Source organism: Bubalus kerabau, chromosome 10 (genome assembly GCF_029407905.1).
Source record: "Bubalus kerabau isolate K-KA32 ecotype Philippines breed swamp buffalo chromosome 10, PCC_UOA_SB_1v2, whole genome shotgun sequence".
Lineage (NCBI taxonomy): Eukaryota > Metazoa > Chordata > Mammalia > Artiodactyla > Bovidae > Bubalus > Bubalus kerabau.
Genome location: NC_073633.1, coordinates 60,853,603 through 60,877,868, shown reverse-complemented (window position 1 = coordinate 60,877,868; position 24,266 = coordinate 60,853,603). Strand labels below are relative to the sequence as shown.

General features: G+C 38.1%; 1 protein-coding gene across 3 annotated transcripts in view; it reads left to right on the top strand.

Moving 5' to 3' along the window:
• The window catches only part of UNC13C (unc-13 homolog C), an 860,874-nt gene that overhangs the window by 538,023 nt on the left and 298,585 nt on the right, over positions 1-24,266 (top strand). For all 3 annotated transcript variants that reach the window (XM_055537914.1, XM_055537913.1, XM_055537912.1), the window contains one exon: positions 14,440-14,596. In XM_055537914.1, coding sequence (XP_055393889.1) covers positions 14,440-14,596 — 157 coding nt within the window. The remainder of the gene's footprint in view (positions 1-14,439; positions 14,597-24,266) is intronic.

Genomic DNA, 24,266 nt, shown 5'->3' with positions numbered 1-24,266 from the left:
GCTGGGGAGTGCAGGGCAGTGACATCTACCATCTGTGCAAGTCTCTCTCCACTCTGCTCTCCATAACTAGTTCTGCTCTCTTCAAAGGCTCTGAAGCACCCCTTCTCTCCTGGCTAGTCTTTCCACCAGTGAGGGGACTTCGCAGGATGTGGAAGCTTTCCCTCTTTCAGAGGGGCACAGGTCCCATCCCAATTCCTTTCTCACTTTTTTTGAATGTATTTGTGGGAGAAGGTGAGCACCATGTCCTACTCCTCTACCATCTTGGTCCAGTGTCCAGGAGCTATTCCTTTTGAGGCAGCCTATTTTGAAAATGGACAGCCACAAGAAGTCTGCCCTTGTCAATGTCTATAAAAACTCATCAGAGCAGCTAGTGTAACATTTGAATTCAATTAAAATATAACTATGATTTAATAGTCTAAAGTAAATGAACTGCACTGCCAAGAGAACTATGTTTAAAAAAAAAACATAGAAAAATCTTTTGGAAAGAATCCCAGTAAAAAAAGTATCAAGTTTAATTTATTCCATATATCTCTGTGAGCTGATGTCAGATTTCTTCATTGCCGTGTTTCTGATATTCTGAGAAGCACAATCATGTTACTACAGAGAAAAAAAACATAAATGTATGATAGTTTAAAAGAGAAGAATCATCCATCCTTCAACTTACCACTTTTATTTTTCTACTACCTTTTTAAGTAAACAATAAAAATATTTTTGAATGCCTTTTTGGTATCTAGTGACTTGCAGGTCAATTTGGATCTTATCCTATTTAAAAGACAGTGTGACAAAGTCTCTGCTTACATTGGAAATACTCTGAAGCAGACGTTGGCAGTTTTTTTGTATGGGTGTGAAAGGCCAGAGAGTAAATATTTTCAGTTCTGTGTGTCCTACAGTGTCTGTGACAGCTGCTCAATTTTGCATTCCTAGTGCAGAAACAGTGTAGATACTAAGTAAACAAAATGGCATGGCTGTGCTCCAATAAAACTCTATTTAAAAAACAAAAGCCATCAGCTGGGTTTGACTGTGAACTGTACCAATTGCTAGCTTCTCATCTAAAGAACAAAAGTAAGGCAGAAAGTGAAGAGGAACTAAAAAGCCTCTTGATGAAAGTGAAATAAGAGAGTGAAAAATTTGGCTTAAAGCCCAACATTCAGAAAACTAAGATCATGGCATCTGGTCCCATCACTTCATGGGAAATAGATGGGGAAACAGTGGAAACAGTGTCAGACTTTATTTTTCTGGGCTCCAAAATCACTGCAGATGGTGACTGCAGCCATGAAATTAAAAGATGCTTACTCCTTGGAAGGAAAGTTATGACCAACCTAGATAGCATATTCAAAAGCAGAGACATTACTTTGCCAACAAAGGTCCGTCTAGTCAAGGCTACAGTTTTTCCAGTGGTCATGTATGGATGTGAGAGTTGGACTGTGAAGAAAGCTGAGTGCCGGAGAATTGATGCTTTTGAACTGTGGTGTTGGAGAAGACTCTTGATAGTCCCCTGGACTGCAAGGAGACCCAACCAGTCCATCCTAAAGGAGATCAGCCCTGGGATTTCTTTAAAAGGACTGATGCTAAAGCTGAAACTCCAGTACTTTGGCCACCTCATGAGAAGAGTAGACTCATTGGAAAAGACTCTGATGCTGGGAGGGATTGGGGGCAGGAGGAAAAGGGGACAACAGAGGATGAGATGGCTGGATGGCATCACCGACTCGATGGATGTGAGTTTGAGTGAACTCCGGGAGTTGGTGATGGACAGGGAGGCCTGGTGTGCTGCAATTCATGGGGTCACAAAGAGTCGGACATGACTGAGCGACTGAACTGAACTGAACTGTAGGTAGATAAACATAAAGGAAAAGAATACCTGCTTTTTGTGGGAGAAATTGACTTTGACAGTAACAAAATGTGGCACATTATATCTACTGATGGTTACATATTTGATATTGATATTGATATTTTTATTTATTAAATGTTTCTTTTAACATTGACCAAGATGACCTTGACATTTCCCTTGGCTTAACAAAACTTTAGACAGGCTTCTTTATGCCTCTAGGCCTGGGGTCTCCCCCTCATCTTGGCTCTTACAGAATCTGAAAAGTCTATCCTCAGAGAACACTGCCTTCCCTTTCCTCAGAGCATTTATTTTAGAAAACTTACTATATTTTTTTTCCTCTGTCCCTTTAAGATATAAAAAATTTTAAAGCCTCTTGCCAGTTTTTCAAGCCAGGACCAACTTTTTCATGTACTTGGGAGCCATCTCTTTAAAATGTCCTCATATTACTCAGATATAAAAAAAAAAAAAACGAACACATTTGAGTCAGCCCTAATGAGGTAGTTGTACCTAGAGCCTATTATACACAGTGAAGTAAGTCACAAAGAGAAAGCCAAATATTGTGTATTAACTCATGCATACAAAATCATCAGTACCATCTTTCTATATTCCATATGTTAATATAAAATGCCCTCTTATTTTTAAAAACACAAAATTAAGAAATTCAGCTTCAAGGAAAAAACATATGACCTCTCTATATAGTAAGGATACTTATACAGTTTTGAAAGGATAAAACTGCTTAATTCTCTGTACTTCCCTAGACACCATTGGCTCAGAAAAAATCAAATCACAATTTCTCTTGCTATTTAAAGCCCCTCTGTGTTTAGTCAAATCCCCAGGTAACTTCATAATCTTACTGTTTTATTAGAGATTGTTTGGTTTCTTTCAAGCATACTCCCATTTCTTTGAAGATGGATTTGGAGCACAAATAAATAAAGAGGAAGTATGTATTAAGTCAGAAAGTCTGGTTATACATTATTAAATTTTCATCTTACATATTTCTCATCATAATAAGGAGCCTGAATCTATTTTGCTGGTAAATAACCTGAACATTAATACCAAATTTTCCATTCCTCCAAGGTACCTCCTGCTTACTGTAAATGCTCTTTCCTTTTACCACAGAACATGAGCTATGAGGGCACAGTGTGTTAGACCTATCTGTTGCAAAAAAAAAAAGTCTATCTTTTGTTTTGGAGCATTCATGAGAAGGAGGAAAGGGATTACAATTTTCCTGCTGGGACAAGTGATTGATCAAGGACCTGGAGGATTTGTTCCCACATGGTAAATGCAGCCATCCATCTAATATAAAAGCAATTTTCCAATTTGTGACAGTAAGAATGAGAGTCTGTTCCCTTTTTCAAAGGAGCACGCTATTCCACATGTTTAGCATGAGGCTAGGCATAAAACCTGTTTTCATCATTTGGGGAGTTTTAGAATTTTTTTTTCATCTATTTATTCAAACATATGTTTTTAACAATGTTCTGGCAGACCAACTGTTCACCGCTGAACACAATTAAGAGAATTTCGTGTCAAGCATTAAGGAATAAATTGTCATCTAGAGGTGATTTTTGTCCAACAAATACATTTTAACTGAGTGTTTAATTTGAGCCTTTCATTTATTTTAAAATGAAGCCCATGATGTCTCCCAGAATTTTAGATTCTATTCGATTATAGTCATGCCTCTATAATACCGATAAGAGAAAAGCACTAGGTTGTTTTTTTAACCTTAGTATGCTTAACAAACAACCTGTACTTTGGTGCTGGTCATCCTAATCTAATTCATATTTGGACCAGGGCTGTTGAGATACACTTTACTTTAAAGTTACTAGTCATTATAGCTGTTTGAGCTATGAGCCTGCTTTCTAAAGAGAGTGCTGCTTAATTGAATCATCGATTCCTTTAAAAAATATTTATTGAGTGCCTATTATATGCCAAAAGTTTTCTAGGCACCGAGAATATATCAGCAAGCAAGAAGTTAAGGTCCAGCTTCTCATGAAGCCACTTTTCAGAAGATGTAATTCGTTTATGTGATAGACACTGTCTGAGCATCTAAGTACAAAGACTTTACAGGACAGTGGAAATATGGAATATCACTTCATCCCCAGTGAGGGAGAAGAGGAAGAATAAATTACTTAATAACAAGACAGTATAATGAAGGCATGATTGTGTGCTGTAAGTGTGTACACATGGAGGGACCATTCCAGGCACAGATGAGGAAAGGTTTCGGATAAAGCTGAGAGGCAGGCAGCATGAGGCTGTCATCCTTACTTACTCTTCAACTTCCATCATTCCTCTAAACTGTATGCATTTCATACTTTCCTGTCCCTCCCCACCGGCCTGGTACTCAAGCTGTCCATAATTGAGCTCAAGCAATCCATACTATTTATGAAAAGCTATGATGCTTTTGGCCAAAGGAGAAGTGATCTTTAAAGGTTTGAGTTCCTCATTACTGGTAACGATGAATAAAATCATTGAAGTGCATGCTAGTCTGAATTTTTTAAGAGCAAATGTGATAGGTATTATTTTATGTGCATGCCAAGTTGCTTCAGTTGTGTCTTGACTCTTTGCAACCCTATGGACTGTAGCCAACCAGGCTTCTCTATCTATGAGATTCTCCAGGCAAAAATACTGGAGTGGGTTTCCATGCCCTCCTCCAGGGAATCTTCCCAACCCAGGAATCGAACCCACATCTCTTACATCTCCTGGATTGACAGGAAGGTTCTTTACCACTAGCACCACCTGGGAGCCCATGAATATTATTTTAGTGTATTTCAGTGTATTTCTAACATTAGGAATATAGGTAGTCTTTCCTTTCATCTTCCCTGGTAGCTCAGATGGTAAAGAATCTGCCTACAATGCAGGAGACTTGGATTCAATCCCTGGGTTGGGAAAATCCCCCAGAGAAGGAAATGGCAACCCACACCAGTATTCATCCTTGGGGAATTCCATGGCTAGGGGAGCCTGGCAGACTACAGTCCATAGGGTCGCAAAGAGTGGGACATGACTAAATGACTAATACACACTTCCTTTTGTCTGTCTTTTGTCTGTTCCTTTTGTCTTATATTGCTTCTCTGAAATTTCTTCTAAGACTCTAAGAATCACTGCATTTTGGTGGTGCTTTCCAATCATTCTGCTCTAATTTTCATAATTGATTTTTCAATCTTTTCTATCAAAAGACTTTCCCATTCTTTGAAACCATAAGATGGGTGTGATTAGGGACTATGCTATGCTACTTGTCCATGCTCAGTCATGTCTGACTCTGAGACCCTATGGACTATAGCCCACCAGGCTCCTCTGTCTATGGATTTCCCAGGCAAGAATGCTGGAATGGGTTGCCATTTCCTCCTCCAGGGCATCTTTGGGACCTAGGGATCAAGCCCTGGTCTCATGCATTATGGGCAGATTCTTTACTGCTGAGTCACCAAGTAAGCCTGTGATTAAGGACAATTGTCGATAAAAAGACAGGTGAGTCAGATGATTGTCTTATTTTCATCAAAACAATAGCAAGTGAGCTGAATCCAGATTTATTATTTGAAATCCCTGGTCAGGAAGATCCCCTGGAGAAGGAAACAGCAACCAACTGTTGCAAATCCAAGAGGTTGCAAAAGGGTTACACATGATTTAGCAACTAAACAACAATTTCCTAATATTTTCTCAATAGTATTTTGAATGGTTGATAGTGTTGTAACAGTTGTGTCAACTGAAAAAATACCAATAACTATCTCATTATAAGCATTTAAGCATCATTTTGGAGTTTGTGACTTTTAACTTTCCCCATGGCATTGAAATTCCATTTGTTAAATTGGTTTGACACTAAACCCATTTTCTTACAAAAGCAGTGAAGTCTTTTTAGCATTATTAATCCATTGTTTCTAAATCATGTCTTCCTGGGGAAATGTTAAACATTTTGAGAGATTACTCCGTAGTAATTTTGACCTATATTATTTGAAGATGGGCTGTCTGAGGGAGTGGTTTGCTGTAGAGATATACTGTCATTTTAAATTGCTAATTATGCCTATAATCCTGTTCCCACTCTTCCTCCTCCCCCTGGGAATAATTTATGTAGTGTTAGATGGCAGCCTTAAAGGGAAATGATTTTCAAGGCAATGGTGGTTGTTGTTCCATCACTCAGTTGTCTGATTCTTCGGGACCTCATGGCCTGCAGCACACCAGGCTTCCCTGTCCTTCACTATCTCCCTGAGTTTGCTCAAACTAATGTCCATTGAGTCAGTGATACCATCCAACCATCTCATCCTCTGTCGTTTCCATCTGCTCCTGCCTTCAGTCATTCCCAGCATCAGGGTCTTGAGTCGGCTCTTCGAATCAGGTGGCCAAAGTATTGGAACTTCAGCTTTAGTCCTTCCAATGAATGTTCAGGACTGATTTCCTTTAGGGTTGACTGGTTTGATTTCCTTGCTGTCCAATGGACTCTCAAGAATCTTCTCCAACACCACATTTCAAAAGCATCAACTTTGGCACTCAGTCTTCTTGATAATTCAACTCTTAGAGCCATACATGACTACTGGAATAACCATGGCTTTGACAAAAGGGACCTTTGTAGGCAAAGTAATACCTCTGCTTTTTAATATGCTGTCTAGGTTGGTCATAGCTTTTCTTCTAAGGAGCAAGCGTCTTTTTATTTCATGGCTACAGTCACCATCTGCAGTGATTTTGGAACCCAAGAAAATAAAGTCTATCCCTGTTTCCACTTTCCCCCATCTATTTGCCATGAAGTGATAGGACCTGATGCCATGTTCTTAGTTTTCTGAATGTCAAGTTTAAAGCCAGCTTTTTCACTCTCCTCTTTCACCTTTATCAAGAGGCTCTTTAGTTACTTTTTGCTTTCAGGCATTAGGGTGATGTTATCTGCATATCTGAGATTATTGATATTTCTCCCAGAAATCTTGACTCCAGGTTGTGCTTCATCCAGCCTGGCATTTTGCATGATGTACTCTGCATGTAAGTTAAATAAGCAGGGTGACAATATACAGCCTTAACCTGTTGCTCTCCAAGTTTTGAACCAATCCATTGTTCCATATGCAGTTCTAACTGTTGCTTCCTAACCTGCATACAGATTTCTCAGGAGTGAAGTAAGGTGATCTGGTATTCCCATCTTTTGGATAATTTTCCACAGTTTGTTATGATCCACACAGTCAAAGGGCTTTAGTGTAGTCAGTAAAGTAGATGGTTTTTTTCTGGAATTCCCTTCTTTTTTCTATGATCCAAGAGATGGTGGCAATTTGATCTCTGGTTCCTCTGCCTTTTCTTAATTCAGACTGTACATCTGGACATTTTCAGTTCACATACTGTTGAAGCCTAGCTTGGAGGATTTTGAGCATTACCTTGCTAACATGTGAAATGAGCACAATTGTACAGTAGTTTGAATGTTCTTTTGCATTGCTATCTTTGAGATTGGAATGAAAACTGACCTTTTCGAGTCCTGTGGCTATTGCTGAGTTTTCCAAATTGGCTGGCATATTGAGTGCAACACTTTAACAGCATCATCGTTTAGGATTTGAAATGACTCAGCTGGAATCCCATCACTTTCACTAGCTTTGTTCTTAGTAATCCTTCCTAAGGCCCATTTGACTTCACACTCAAAGATGTCTGGCTCTAGATGAGTGATCACACCATTTTGGTTATCCAGGTGATTAAGACCTTTTATGTACAGTTCTTCTGTGTATTCTTGCCAGGAGATATTCTTGGCAGAATATTAAGATATTCTTCTTAATATCTCCTGCTTCCGTTGGGTCCATACCATTTCTTCCTTTATTGTGCCCATTTGTTTTCATGAAATGCTCCCTTGATATCTCTAATTTTCTTTAAGAGATTTATAGTCTTTCCCATTCTATTGTTTTCCTCTATTTCGTTACATGGTTCACTTAAGAAGGTTTTCTTATCTCTCCTTGCTATTCTTTGGAACTCTGCATTCAGCTGGGTAAATCTTTCATTTTCTCTTTTGCTTCTCTTTCAGCTCTTTGTAAGGCCTCCTAAGACAACCATTTTGCCTTGTTTCATTTCTTATTCTTCGGGATGTTTTTGATCACCGCCTCTTATACAATGTTATGAACCTCCATCCATAGTTCTTCAGGCACTCTATAAGATCTAATCTCTTGAATCTATTTTTCACCTGCACTGTATGAGGGATTTGATTCAGGTCATACTTGAATAGCCTAGTGGTTTTCCTTACTTTCTTCAATTTAATTCTGAATTTTGCAATAAGGACTTCGTGATCTAAACCACTGTCAGCTCCCCATCTTGTTTTTGCTGAATGTATAGAACTTCTCCATCTTTGTAAAGAATATAATCAGTCTGATTTCAATATTGACCATCTGGTGATGTCCATGTGTGCAGTCATCTCTTGTGTTGTTGGAAGAGGGTGTTTGCTATGACCAGTGCATTCTCTTGGCACAACTCTGTTAATCTTTGCCCTGCTTCATTTTGAAATCCAAGGCCAAACTTGCTTGTTCTTCCAGGTATCTCTTGACTTCCTACTTTTGCATTCCAGTCCCCATTCTAAAGGAGATCAGCCCTGGGATTTCTTTGGAAGGAATGATGCTGAAGCTGAAACTCCAGTACTTTGGCCACCTCATGCGAAGAGTTGACTTATTGGAAAAGACTCTGATGCTGGGAGGGATTGGGGGGCAAGAGGAGAAGAGGACGACAGAGGATGAGATGGCTGGATGGCATCACTGACTCGATGGACATGAGTCTGAGTGAACTCCGGGAGTTGGTGATGGACAAGGAGGCCTGGCGTGCTGCGATTCATGGGGTCGCAAAGAGTCAGACACTACTGAGTGACTGATCTGATCTGATGATGAAAAGGACATCTCTTTCTTTTCTTTTGGCATTAGTCCTAGAAGATCTTGTAGGTCTTCACAGAACCATTCAACCTCATCTTCTTTGGCATTAGTGGTTGTGGCATAGACTTGGCAATGATTAGAGGCAAGAAAGTTTGCCTTGTCAGTAACCCTGCATAAAGAATGGGCACACACAAACTGAGAGGCAAATACTGCCAAATTGAAGACCATGTAGAAGTCTGTTAGCTGAAAACTCTCCAAGTGCAAAGGATGCCACAGTATAACTCCTTTGTCCCCTACTTCCTGGTCATTTCAACTATCCATTCGTGCTGATGAATCAAATGTTGTTGGAAGGGAAAATAATGTATATGACTAGGCTGGATGTGTTCTCTGTATTCAGAGATTCATAGCACATTAGAGACTGTAAGAATTAGATCTTTTCCTAGCCTTTTGATTTTACAGATGGATTGACTGAATCTATGAGTGAGAAAGTTACTTTTCTGAGGTCACAGCCTGAACTAGGGTTAGAATGAATCATCTCTATGCCATGGTACCTATAACTCTTAATTGGCCACTGATTATCCCTCCCTAGCCTAACCACTTTCCTCCACATACCAAAACAAAAAAGCTTTTTGTTGACTATTCCTATAAGATTTCTTAGAAAGGTAGCCATTACCCTAATGAATATCTTCTTTCAAGTTCATCTCTTTTTTCTTTTTGTCCTTCAGTCATCTAAGAATTGTACTTTGATGCATACTACTACCTATATGATATTGGCTGCCTAACCACTTATCATTTAGGGTTAAAAGTGAAGGTGAAAAAGAAAGTTCAATATAGATTATTGTTTTTCTCCCAACAGCTACTGTCTTTAACTTACTGTACTCATAGTCATAGTTTCTAAAGCAGTACAGGTATTTTTACCAGCTAAGTAAAATATTATATTTCTTAGAGTGACTTGGAAATTATCTTTCTGGGTTTCAGTGTCAGTGTTTCATTTTTTTAGTTAATATCAAATGCTTAAACTTTTAATCCTGGTATTCCAACTGATTAATTCCTGAGTCACTAGTTCTGAAGAATATTTTAATATAAATTCCAAAAGGTGACAACTTCTTTTTAAGTGTTGTATCTTTAATTGTTAGGTATATTAAGACATGTTCAATGAAATTCTGACCAAATTTAGGAGGGTCATATTTATGACTTTGATCTATTTTCAAGCACCATAGTAATGCTAATTTGATATTGAAACTTGTATAAAAATCTAATGGGATGAATGCTATTGTTTAGTGAAATGTTAAATTTTCCTCTTTGCCCTTTGATTTTTAACATCTTTACCATTTTCATCCCTATATTTTCCATTGGAAGTTATGAAACATTTTATTAATATCTTTAAAATTAATTTTTGATATTTATTTTTAATTTTTATTGGGGTACAATTTACAATGATGTTAATTTCAGGTGTACAGCAAAGTGAATCTGTTATACATATCCATACATTTACTGTTTTTTAGATTCTTTTCCAAGTACTGAGTAGAGTTCATTGTGCTATACAGTAGGTCCTTATTAGTAATCTATATTATATATATTGTACTGTGTGTGTGAATCCTGTTCTCCCAGTAATATATTTTATTATAAAACTGACTTCTATTTCTTAGTAATTTTATAGTATTTTTTTGCATTTACTCAATCAGAAATTAGGTCTATGATACATTTTTAAGGAAAAGATTATTTTATGGATGATTTGTTTAACTTCATCTATAAAAACCTTATTTAATGATACTGTAAAGTATAATATAGGTTATGCAGTTTTACATTGTATACTTGAAAAGTTTTACTGTTTTATTAAAAAAAGAAAAATATAAAGAAAAGTTAACCTTAGTCAAACAAAATTTAAAAGGAGTTATATTTGTTTCTTACTGGTGCTAAAAGCTACATAAAGACTTATAAAAATAAACAATAGAGCAAAAGTTGAATTAACATTTTAAATATGTATATATTATATTTTTCCAATTAGGGCAATAAAACATGCTAATGGTAAAGTGTTTTTAAAAATACAAGATATGTTTTTTAATTACAAAAATTAATTATGTAGCACCACCCAGAGACAACATTTTGACCATTTTGTTAATTTCCTACCAAGTTCTTAGTTATTTTTGCTGTTTAAGTGTGTGTGCACGTGTGTGTATGTTCTGATAATAACAGGCATGGATGTTTGCATCCTGCTTGTTTGGCAACTTACGGGATCCTTTGACTCTAAATCCATATTTGTAAACCACCAGGGTGTTACCAGTATTCACCTGCAGATCCTATAATGGTAAGTGATCCTTCAAAAATGTTCCCTCTGTGCTATGACTTTATTCAAATGCAATGTACTTTTAGATTGAGCAAAGATTTTTACCTGCTCCTATTGGTGGGCTCTGTGGAAGAGCCAGATGCCTTTTCTGGATAATGTAAACAACCTGTGAATTCTTGTCTTGCTAGAGCCGAACATCAGAGGCTGTATTTAATCTCCAGGGTATACTATTCTCCGTGTTCTTCCAGCCCTTTCTTCTAAGTAGCTTCAAATCCCATTGCCCGTCCCCTATTGTGAAGGCTGTATTGCAGTCTTGGGAGTTGTGTACTCTTTAATGGGTATAGACTGAGAAGGTGTGGGAAACAAGAGGCAGCTTCACTGCCTTGGGAAGCCATTTACCATGGAATAGGAAAGTGAATAACAGCCTTGCTGGCCAGCAGCCTAGGGCTCACATTTCTGATATGGGGGTTGTAACAGTCTATGGTTCCTAGAAATATCCTCCCATTTCTTCCTTAGTCAGGTTAACAGTTTAAGAATTTAGACACTAGTTAGTCACTGAATACCCCTCAGTCTATTCAACTGCTAGAAGCTTAAGCAAAATCCCTCCCAGATATAGGAAGAGCTTTGATTGCCACACCTGATTTGTGGCACTGCTATGATTTCACATCCTTTTTTGTTTTTTTGTGGCTATTTCTACAGGAGATTAGAATAGATCATGTACAGCTGGCTACCTCCCATCACACCCCACAAATCATCTCAGTTATATTTGAATCAGGAGGTAAAATATTTCTGTCAGGTCGCTAAGATGAATGCATGCCTAATGCTCAGGAAAATTTAAAATATTTTTCTCAGGGTCCCAATTATAAGCAGAACACAATTCACCTTCAGAGTTGTGATCATTATGGCATTAACTGCTGTGCACTTCAACTCGGTGTTCACAGATCAGTTGGATGTTGTAATAAACTGTCATACTCAAAGTAACAAAGCACACATTCTATACACTAACTCTCCTTATATACCGGTAACTCATACTGCTTTCACTTGGTTTCATTAAACACTTAGGGACCAACTCCTGTACATTATGCTAGTGGTAAGCTGGATGAAATGACAACTAAGTGTTCTGGAAGCAACAGATACATACACAATATATAATATACAATATAAGAGAGGGAGGAGAATAAATTAAGAGGTCACCTTGGTGGTTAAGAGAGATGCTTCTGAACTTGCATTGCCTGAACTCTAATCCTTAATCACCTTACTTGCTCTGTGACCTTAAGGAGAAAAAAAATCAGATAAAGGAAAATCTATTTAATTACAACAAGTACAAAGGGGGAATGAGACTTTAGAAGCACTGGCAGAAAAAAAAAAATAATAATAATAACATTCCTAAGGCTACCTGGTTTACATGGTGTTCTTGTGCTATTCTTGGCAGAAACAACAGCATTCCACCTGGTATTAACACTTCCAGAGGTCATTATACATTTTCACATATATCATGGCTAAACTCCAGTTCACAGTTGTTTTGTTAGGAAATTCAGATTTTAGAGAAATATTTGAGGTTTTTAATATTTGGGAGATAAGAAACAGTGATTCTGTGATTTTTAGATTTTCTCAAGGTGCAAAATATTTTGTTCCTTCTGACTATGGTATGTGAAGTGCTTAGTCATATTGGATTCAGGGCAGAAAGGTCATTTTTTGCTTCTACATCCCCTACGTTGTTTTTCTGCTTCCAATACCTACTCTTTTCAGTCCGTCTTTACACTTCAGAGTCATCTTACCAGATTCACCTGATGGTATCACTTCCCGCTGCAGAAATTTCAGCCAACTCCATAAACTCCTTAGCTAAAGATCAACAAAATCTGGTCTTGATCCATTTTTCCTTGATCATTTTCTGCTACTTTCTCACTTTCCATCCTCTTTCCTCTTGATGCAACCCCCAGTCACTCCACTAACATTGATTTTGTTACAGTCACACGATGTTTGTGTGTCAAGTCCAATAGTTATTTTAGGTTCTTAGCAAAGAGTAGGACACGACTGAGCGACTGAACTGAACTGAAGACTCTTTCAATGCACCTGTCAGCATCAGTCATCCTTAACCCCTCAAATCTCCTATTCCATGGGTTCCCTAATTCCACTGGCCTAGCTTTCCTTTAACCTATCATTTTTAATTTTATCTCAGCCCTATAATTCACTTACTTTTCTTCCTATTTAATCTCCAGGGTATACTATTCTTTGGGTTCACTACTAATCTCCAGGGTTCACTACTAATCTCCAGGGTTCACTATATGTCGGTATTTCCCAGGTTCCATTTCCTGATACTGTTCTTCATTCTACTTGATTTCCCTGGATAACCTTATCCATTCTCATGGTTTTGAAGTGATCCCCAGATTGAAGTATTCAGCCCAGGTCTCCAACAACCTGGTGGACGTTCTTACATGATAGCTCTACAGGTGCCTTAAACTCAACTGAATGCATAATCCCCACCTTAATTCCCTTTCTTCTTTTTAGTTCCTAGCTCACTTGGCAGAAGCATTATTCACCTAGTCACCCAAACTAAAGACTTGGAATGTAACCACTTCTCTTTCTTATCTCTCACTCATCAAGAACTGAGTCCTAACAGTTTTTTTCTCTCAAAATTCAAAGATACCTAAGTGGTAGACAAATTACTGAGATATGAGGGCAAAATGAGATCAGATTATGTACTGAAAATTTCTTTATTCCATGGATGTTTTATCTCTTCACTTTTATCACAAGCTGTGCTTTCAATTTTTAAGTCTTTTGTTGGAGTTCAAATGAAACAGGTTTTCCTGAGAGAAGTAACAGAATTGAATACTTGATGCTTCTGATGTCTGTAAATGATACTATTATTCAAGGTTTAAAAGAAATGATCTTTAAGCATAAAGCTGGCATAATTTGTCTTCACTCTTCATTTGTTTGCTTAATTAAATCCAGGATTTAGCAAAATCTCAGAAAATAAAACTGCTTGTGGAAACTACTCCTTAATGACAAAAGCCCACAAAATGGACTCAGGTCAGATGTTCGGTTGACTTGTTTAATCATTGTGCAATGAAAGGAGGGAAAGGAGGGCTTCCTGTTTACCTTATTGATGTGAGAGGAATGCAAGTGTGGCAGAACATTCTGGTTGCAATACAGCACTTAAGGAACTAAAATCATTAAGGACAGAGTTGCCAGAGATGATAGACTCCTGGATGATTGCTTTTCGACAGTGTGAGATTCCACTGGAAATAGCACTTTTTGTGTGTACATACAGCACTCTCCAGTTAAAAGAAATTATGCAAATGTCCCTGTGACAAATCACATTTTAAATAAACCACTTCACATTTGTGAATGAGAGATTTTTAAAAGGCTGGAATTGCATTCTCTTTCAGTTAGGGATTGTAAGAGTTTTCTCTCCTTTTCACAGATATAGTCGAGGAATTATTTAATTGCTGATGTTAGAGGCTATGCTGCTATGTGAATTAATTAGTTCTGTTTTTAAAACGCTTAATGTTTTTGACTTACAGGCATTTTTCCTGTCTGTCTTCTAAATACATGTGCCCCGGTGTCCCTGCTGTAATGAGCACCTTGCTGGCGAATATCAACGCTTTCTATGCTCACACAACCATTTCAACAAATGTGCAAGTTTCCGCCTCAGATCGATTTGCTGCTACCAACTTCGGAGTAAGTATTATTTTTTGAACTAAAAATTTCTCATAACTTATTAGAGTTAGATTTTCAAGGAGTTTTGAATTCCACCTATCTTAGAATTTTGCTGCACAATGTACATCTTAGGAAGACTCTCTTAGTGCATGCTCATTCACTCAGTTGTGTCCAATTCTTTGTGACCCCATGAACTGTAGCCCGCCAGGCTCCTCTGTCCATGGGATTTCCCAGACAAGAATACTTGAGTGGCTTGCCATTTCCTTCTCCAGGAGATCTTCCTGACCCAGGAATCGAAGCCGAGTCTCCTGCATTGGGAAGCGGATTCTTTACCACTGAGTCACCAGGGAAGCCCTTGTCTCTTAGTATGATAGACTAAAGTTTAAAGTTTGACAGTCAGTAGGCATCTTCATTAGCTTAAATCTTCATATATGTAATGGCTTATCCAATGGAGGAAAACATTTTATAATAGAGTAGTAGAATTTATCGGAGAAGGCAATGGCAAGCCACTCCAGTACTCTTACCTAGAAAATCCCATGGACAGAGGAGCCTTGTAGGCTACAGTCCATGGGGTCGTGAAGAGTCAGACACGACTGAGCGACTTCACTTTCACTTTTCACTTTCACACATTGGAGAAGGAAATGGCAACCCACTCCGGTGTTCTTGCCTGGAGAATCCCAGGGACGGGGAAGCCTGGTGGGCTGCCGTCTATGGGGTCGCACAGAGTCAGACACGACTGAAGTGACTTAGCAGCAGCAGCAGCAGCAGTAGAATTTATAGGAAACTTCCCCATGTATGCAAATTTCCAGATATTGTTCCCTGGTAAATGTGAGCTCAGTTGGCTTCTCTAGAGCCTTTTGGGCTCCATTTACACTTCTTATGGATTTCTACTGGTACTAATGGATAAGGACATATTATCTAAGTGAAAATGAAAAAGTGTTAGGTGTATAAAGAGACTGAGAAAACTATCTGTACCTAATTAAGACTGTCCACCTGATATATTTAAATGCATTTAGTAACATATTGAACAGTAAAAATGCAGGATCCTAAGGAGTCTCAAGTATTTATCTGTTGTATCTAACACTGGAACCCATTCTCTATAAGCATAATGAAATTGAAACTGACAAGATTGGAAATAAGATATAAATTTATGGTAATCCCAGTAAAGTGATAAAGATCTAAACCGAGAGTTGGTGGAGATGGGATTGGAAAGAAAAATTCCAGAGCTTTTCAGAGCATAGAATCAACAGTTCTTTGTGTCTTTAGGCATGTTGTGAACAGTGAGGGGAAGGGAGAGATGTCTGAAATATTCCCCAGATTTTCACCAGGGCCTTTGGTAGGCAGTAGCTCTCTCTCAATAACCATGTAAGACAAGTAGTTCTATCCTCATTTGTTTGTGGAGGAAACTAAGATCCATTGTAGGAAAGTGATTTCCATAGTTTCTCTTCTCACTGCACTTCCAAATTGGTTCACTGAATATATTTTTATTATTGATTATGTTGTTAGAAGTCAAATTCTGAGGTATGTATCATAGAGCAGAAACAAATGAGACCTAACAAATAAAAGGTTAAAAGCGCTGCTATGTCTACTCTTTCCTTGTCTTTTACGTCTAAAAGAAAGTGCGTGGGAAATGTGTGAGATCAGTTGGAATGAATTAAAGGAAAAGGTAATTATTATTTATTGACAAATCAACATACATACCAATATAAGAGAACATTTTCTGGGTTAGGAGTCATGGAGTTTGAGTTTGTATTCAAATTTAGCACGTCAGTTCAGTCATTTAAGCCTCAATATCTCAGTAAATTCAGTGAGGATAGAAATTTTTGCTGTAACATGTTTCTCAAGTTTAATATGGAAATCAAATGAAGTAAAAGATAAACTAGTTTTTAAGACTTCAAATCTCTCTCTAAATATAAGGTATGAAGATTTCATCTCTTCTGACTACCTACAGTATATACAATACAACATCAGCTACTTTTGTTAGACAGATTGACTCTTGTAAGAGCTGGCACCAAAGAAAACTCCCTAACCAGCTCAACAAAATACTCTTATGGCCATTACCAGATCAAAGAACAGTTTTTGTTATAAAAACCTCATCTTGATAACAATATTCATTGTCTTGGGATTTTACCTGTAACATAAAGCATTTGGTGTTATGAAATTGTTTTGCTTTTAATTTTCTTCCCGGGTATACTGTAGAGAATAAGCCCATCTTGTGGAACACTGAGCCCGTCTACCTCTGAGAAAAAGCTGCGTTTATGTGATTAATTTCCACTGTAAAAACTACCTGGAGGAAAATGAGATAGCATGCTTCATGCTGACCCAAAGAAGAGGAGCCAAATTGATTTCACTACTTTGTAGTGTTCTAGTAGCAACATAATTATTAAAAAGTTCATTTTGTAAATCAAATAACTTATAGAAGATGGTCAGATAAGTCTTTTTTCAGACTACATCTTGATAACTTGGTGATTTGATACATAAATTTGGCTAGATTTTTCTCTACCTATAGAAAATAATCCAATTTGCTCAGGAAAATGCATATACAAAAGTATAACATTCCCCGAATCCACTCGGCCTGAAGTTCTTATTAATCTGATTTCTGAAGCTGATACTGTCAGTTGTGATTCAGATAGAAACACCATTATAGAGCCCCCTTTTTATCTTGCCCAAAGGTGTAATCTAGACACTTTTAATCTTAAAAAAAAAAAAAGAGTGGAAAAGATTTCTTACCTATAAGAATTGTAAAGCAAACATATATTTAAGAAAAGAAAATCACTACTCTTCCAAATCCAGATTTGTTGTGTGCAGTGCTATTTAAAGTCATGGTTTAGATGAATAAAGTGAAAACTATAGAACACATATATGTGAAGAGGAGGGGCAAGCAAAGTTCACTGAGAAAAATTGTTAGACAAATTGGGTAAAAAAGATAATAAAAATCCTACATTATGAAAGACAAGGTAAAAATATTTTAAGAAAAGAGGAGTGTATTGCTTTGTCAACTGTTGCAAAAAGTCCAGGTAAGATCCAGAAAGAAATGAGGTTTTGGCAGTTAGGAGGTCATTGCTAAGTGAAGTGGTTGAGATTAAAGCCTAATTTCTTAGAAATCCCCAGCAAATGGTGTGTATGAATAGTGGTATAAATTAGGGTTTGTTTATTCCCTAAAATATAATGCAATCATTTAAAAAATCAAGTTTTTTTTATTTCAGTAACTTAAAAATCAAGTTTTTAAAGGAACGTGTATATAATTGAGCAATGCCCATAAACTAATGACAAATAAAAACATATACATACAAAACTGTATATACTCTAATTCCAGCACTGAAAACACACACACATACATATATGTACATACATAGTTACTGGTTTAGAAACAAGCCTGAAATAAAATGTACCAAAAGGCCAATGGTGCAACCACTTGGTAGGAAAGAGCTAATATTTTTCTTCTGATGTGTGTGTGGGTGGGGGAGGGGGCTTGTATTCATCTTTATATTAAAGTTGTACATTTTTCTATATAATATTTTTAACTTATAATAATAAAAAATAGAGAAAATGTGTGAGGAAATTGACACTAATCTGTTAAGCAGCTTGAATGAAATGGTAAGAGAGATTGGTTAAGATTGAAAGAACATTAAAAAAACATTATTTTTACTGTCTGGTAGAGTAGGAGTTTTTAGTGTTTAATAAGATACACTGAACATATTTATATATTGTTAGGACAGGAAGTCAGAGAAGGCAATGGCACCCCACTCCAGTACTCTTGCCTGGAAAATCCCATGGACGGAGGAGCCTGGTGGGCTGCAGTCCATGGGGTCTCTAGGAGTCGGACACGACTGAGCGACTTCACTTTGACTTTTCACTTTCATGCATTGGAGAAGGAAATGGCAACCCAATCCAGTGTTCTTGCCTGGAGAATCCCAGGGACGGGGGAGCCTGGTGGGCTGCCATCTATGGGGTCTCACAGAGTTGGACACGACTGACGCAGCTTAGCAGTAGCAGCAGGACAGGAAGTAGCTGCAAAAGTGATGTTGCTAATTTATCGGATGGAGCATAAGTAATTTCATAACATTCCAGAGGACAAAGAAGTAAACCTGGTCAAGAGGACTGAAGGAGGAACATTCTTTGAAATTGAAAAAAGGACAAGTTCTGCTCTGAAATTTGAGGGAATGTTGTGTGAGTCCTTGCAGAGAATGCTAAGTTTTTGATATAGGAGTGAAAATTTGATGAAGTCAGCATTTCCCTAATTACATTCAGATCAGATCAGATCAGATCAGTCGCTCAGTCGTGTCCGACTCTTTGCGACCCCATGAATCGCAGCACGCCAGGCCTCCCTGTCCATCACCAACTCCCGGAGTTCACCCAGACCCACGTCCATCGAGTCAGTGATGCCATCCAGCCATCTTATCCTCTGTCGTCCCCTTCTCCTCTTGCCCCCAATCCCTCCCAGCATCAGAGACTTTTCCAATAAGTCAACTCTTCGCATGAGGTGGCCAAAGTACTGGAGTTTCAGCTTCAGCATCATTCCTTCCAAAGAAATCCCAGGGCTGATCTCCTTCAGAATGGACTGGTTGGATCTCCTTGCAGTCCAAGGGACTCTCAAGAGTCTTCTCCAACACCACAGTTCAAAAGCATCAATTCTTCAGCGCTCAGCCTTCTTCACATTACATTACAGCATTTCCTGATCTTCTCTGATTATCTCCAGGACAAGAAACATCCCTGTATAAGATAAGGCCTATGATAGAGATGTGCGAGCTAGAGGTGGCTGGAAAAGGTTTGGTTAAGCTCCTGAAGGGAATAGAAAGACGAATGCCTTTGGGCCTCATAAGACAAGTTCCTAGAAAAGCTGAAGGTATCATTTGGCATCAGGAAGAAGCATAACTCTGTTGTCATAATAATTCATGTGGCTGTGCATTTTTCTCAGAATTTCTCAGCATGCAGATTCTGATGTAGTAACAGATTCAGCATAAGGCTGAAATTTTGCCAAAAAAAAAAAAAAGAGGCAATGGAAGGTTTAGGCGATCAAAAAAAGTTGAAGTGACTCACTGTGGAATCTAGGTTTGATAAATGGAATCATGATAGTGACAGAGACAAAGGATTTAGGTAGAAAAATAATGCTGCTGCTGTGCTTAATCTCTCAGTTGTGTCTGACTTTGCAACCCCATGGACAGTAGCCCTCCAGGCTCCTCTATCAGTGGGAATTCTCTAGGCAAGAATACTGGAGTGGGTTGCCATGCCTTGCTCCAGGGGATCTTCCCAACCCGGGGATCAAACCCGAGTCTCCTGTGTCTCCTGCATTCTTTACCCACTGAGCCATCAGGAAAGAGCCATCGTCCATACCTAGGAGAAGATTGTTGAAAATTGAGTGTAAAACAGTAGTGTCCTAGAGCTAGTTTGTGCCTGCTGACAGACAATGATTGCTAAATTTTAAAGAATATTGCAGGCTGGTTGTTGAATACAGCCATCCTTGAAACTGGAAATACAGAGAGTATGTACATCATGAAAATTGGTAAATGCTAAAAATCAAGGCTTTATTCTTTTGAAGAAATGGCTTTTCGGCACACCCTTGTGCTCAAAGATTGCTGGGAGTCAAGATCAAAGAATTTGATTGAACAAAAACATCTTCATTGGTGTTGAAAACACCATGGTAGAACAAGAGTTGAAAAAGAATTTCCATTAGGTGGGAGTCCGTTTTTCAACTCTGAAGAAAATAATTTAGGAACTTTAGTGAGTATTTTAAGACTATAGCCCACCAGGCTCCTCTGTCCATGGGATTTCCCAGGCAAGAATACTGGCATGGGTTGCCATTTTCTCCAGGGGATCTTCCCAACCCAGGGATCGAACCCATGTCTCCTGCATTGGCAGACAGATTCTTCAACACTGAGTCACCTGGGTGGCCCTATCTTAAGACACAAATAGCAAATAAATTATTAGTAAAATTTATGTTTATCTAGTCCCACTTTTTTTCTTCAGTATAGACACCTTCTTTGACATAGCCAGTGCCCCACAAAACAAATACCCTGCGTCACCCATGGAATGAACATGAACTTGGGCAAACTCTGGGAGATGGTGAGGGCCAAGGAGGCCAGGTGTGCTGCAGTTCATGGGGTAACAAAGAGACCAGCACAACTGGGCAACTAAACAGCACCAACAATCCCTTATTATTACATGTATTCTTTTACTTATTCACTTATTCATCAAATGCATATTTATGTAATACTTCATGTAAGGCATGATGGCCAGTAGTAGAGGGACTGAAAGATAGATATTGACCTCTGTTCTCTGAGGCTTATACTCTAATGGGATAGTCATATAACTGTGTGTTACAATAACCATAAATCATTCCCCAAATGGGGTGTCAAAAGAGCTCATATTTATAAATGTGCTTTGAGATTGAGGAGGAGAAAGTGACTGACACTCTTCAGAGGCACATGGAAGCTTGCCGAAAGGAACAGTACTTTTAGGGGTGAGTAGTATTTTTCAAAGTCCAAGAAATAGTAGGAAAACTACCTGGGTCCTTGAAGTACAGACAAGGAGAAGATGCAAAAGTAAGTTAAAAGGGTGTGTAGTGTGCCTACCGAGTAGGGCAGATAGAATAAAAGATGAAAATATAAGAGATTGTTGTGTTGCTGGATTGACATCAGATGACTGAGGGCATTTAATGCCCACTAAGATATTTGGACTTAATTCTTGAGGAATCATGTAGAATCTGTTCGAATTTCTGACTTAGAAAGTTCACTCTGTAAAGGAAAGTTTGGAGGTGAAAGAGAGCATCTGTATCAGGCAGGGATTCAGCTGTATGATGATGAATGGAAACTAGACTTGTGGTGGTGATCCCTATGCAATGTATAGATATGTCAAACTATAACACTGTTCACCTGAAACTTATGTAATAATTTAAAAATTCAGCTCTTCCCCCTGATCACACAGCCATGTTCCAACATATGTGTTCCTTTTCCAAATCCCTGAGAAACCTGAAATTTCTGATAAAATGACAAGAAATGCTTGCAATCATAGAAAATGAAACAAACAAACAAACAAAAACATAATGTCTAAAACAAATTGCAAAAAGAAAAAAGAGGGAGAGAGAGAAAGGATCTGAGAAAATATTTGAAGAGGTAATAGCTGAAAACTTCCCCAACATGGGGAAAGGAAATAGTCAGCTAAATCTAGGAATCCCAGAGAGTACCAGGCAGGATAAACCCAAGGAGGAATAGACCAAGATACATAGTAATCAAACTGACAAAAGTTAACCAAGATAAAATATTAAAAGCATTAAGGGAAAAAACAATCAATAATATACAAGAGAACTCCCATCAGGCTATCAGTTGATTTCTCAACAGAAACTCTATAAACCAGAGGGAATGTTTATGTTGATGGAATGGTACGGAATGTTTAAATTGATGAAAGGGAAGAACTACAACCAGGAATACTCTACCCAGCAAGACTCTCGCTAAGATTTGATGAAGAAATCAAAAGCTTTCCAGACAAGCAAAAGTTAAGAGAATTCAACACCACCAAACCATGGCACCCTGCTCCAGTACTCTTGCCTGGAAAATCCCATGGACGGAGGAGCCTGGTAGGCTGCAGTCCATGGGGTCGCTAAGAGTCAGACACAACTGAACAACTTCACTTTCACTTTTCACTTTCATGCATTGGAGAAGGAAATGGCAACCCACTCCAGTGTTCTTGCCTGGAGAATCCCAGGGACGGGGAAGCCGGGTGGGCTGCTGTCTATGGGGTCGCACAGAGTCGGACACAACTGAAGTGACTTAGCAAACAGCTGTACAACAAATGCTAAAGGAACTTCTCTAGGCAGGAAACAAGAAGGAAAAGATCTACAGAAAATAAACCCAGAACAATTAAGAAAATGGTAATAGGATCTTGCTGCCGCTACTGCTGCGAAGTCGCTTCAGTCGTGACTCTGGGTGACCGCATAGACGGCAGCCCACCAGGCTCCTCCGTCCCTGGGATTCTCCAGACAAGAATACTGGAGTGGGTTGCCATTTCCTTCTCCAATGCATACATGCATGCTAAGTCGCCTCAGTCATGTCTGACTCTGTGCTACCCATGGACAGCAGCCCACCAGGCTCCTCTGTCCACTGCATTCTCTAGGCAAGAATACTGGAGTGGGTTGCCATTTCCTTCTCATACATATCAATAATTTCCTTAAATGTAAATAGATTAAATGGACCAACCAAAGACAGACTGGCTGGGTGGATGAAAATGTGCACTTGTTTGTGTATGCACTCCACTTACCATATGACTCTGCTTGACCCCCCAAATTGTATGTAACTATTTTATATTGCTAAGTTAATCATGTTCCTGTTATGCCTTGCGATTGTAATTATCTTTTATTTTTTGTCATCCTATTGATTGTGAAAACTGATAAACATCTTTTACTATTGTGAAAAAAAAAAAAGGAACCTAAAAAATAAAAGTGCTTTAAAAATAAAAAAAAACAAAAATTGGAAGTAAGACTCAGAGTCAAGAAGAAGCCTATCTAAAGTTTAGTCAAACTGAGCAAATCATTAGGCTTTCTTGCTCTGTGGATGATATCTCAGTGCTTTTCAAGTTTGCCTATTAAGTGACTATATACCCTTTCAATTTATGTCATGAATTTATGTCATTTATTATTTAGTGTGTCATTGATAGCATTGTTTCATTTGCATTTTATAATTTTATGGTATCCCTGCAAATATCGGTATTAATCTCAAATCTACAAGGAATGCAAATATGTTTCTAAAATATTCATACAATTAGCATTAATTAAATTATCAAAATTTATCAAAATAGCCTATTCATTAATTCTACTTGAAATGTTTCTGTTCAGCCTAAAGAATGACTGCTTTTGATATAATCTAGGAAATGCTTTATAGAAAATACAATTTTTTGGTCCAGGTCAGAATACGTTTATCCTATTCTCATAAATTTTGTAAAAATCTAAGAGCAGGTTGAACATGAAGCTAGGGTTCATCCCTGGGAAGCTGAATCAAGTGAAGATTCCCCAGAGCTTAAACACCATTAGTTCAGGTAAATCTACCACTGATTTTGGACTGAGATACTGAGAAGCAAGTGGATCAAAAGAGAACCTGGCGATGATGCAGAGGTTTCTTATCATCCTTTACACACCTTCCTTATAATCCTTCCACGATTCCCAGGATCCTAGGGAAACTTACTAAGAGTGTCCTTGTGGGATAACAACTGCCTCCCCCTACTCAAAATACTCCCTCTTTCCTTGGGCCAAAAGTGGCCCACCAGCTGATTTTGTATGGCTTATAGTTAAAAATAGCTTTTACATTTTTAAATAGTTTTAAAAAATCAAAGGATTTACCATTTTTTGATGCATGAAAATTATATTAAATCTACATTTCAGTATCCATAAGCAAAATTTTACTGGGAAACAACCATGCTCATTTATTTATATATTGTTTGTAGAAACTTTTGTGCTGCAATGGCAGAGTTTAATAGTTATGACAGAGACCACAGAGCTGCAAATACTTACTGTCTGGCTCTTCATAGGCAGTTTGCTGACCCCTGGTCTGGAGTATTCTTGTCAACTAATTAAAACTTACTTTTTGATAACAGATAATGCTTACTGCTAATGTTATAGATTTGGTCCCTACCAAATACCAGGCATAATGTGGCAGTTTCAGGAATGTGGCATGCCCCTTGGGAAACATTTTTTAATCACACA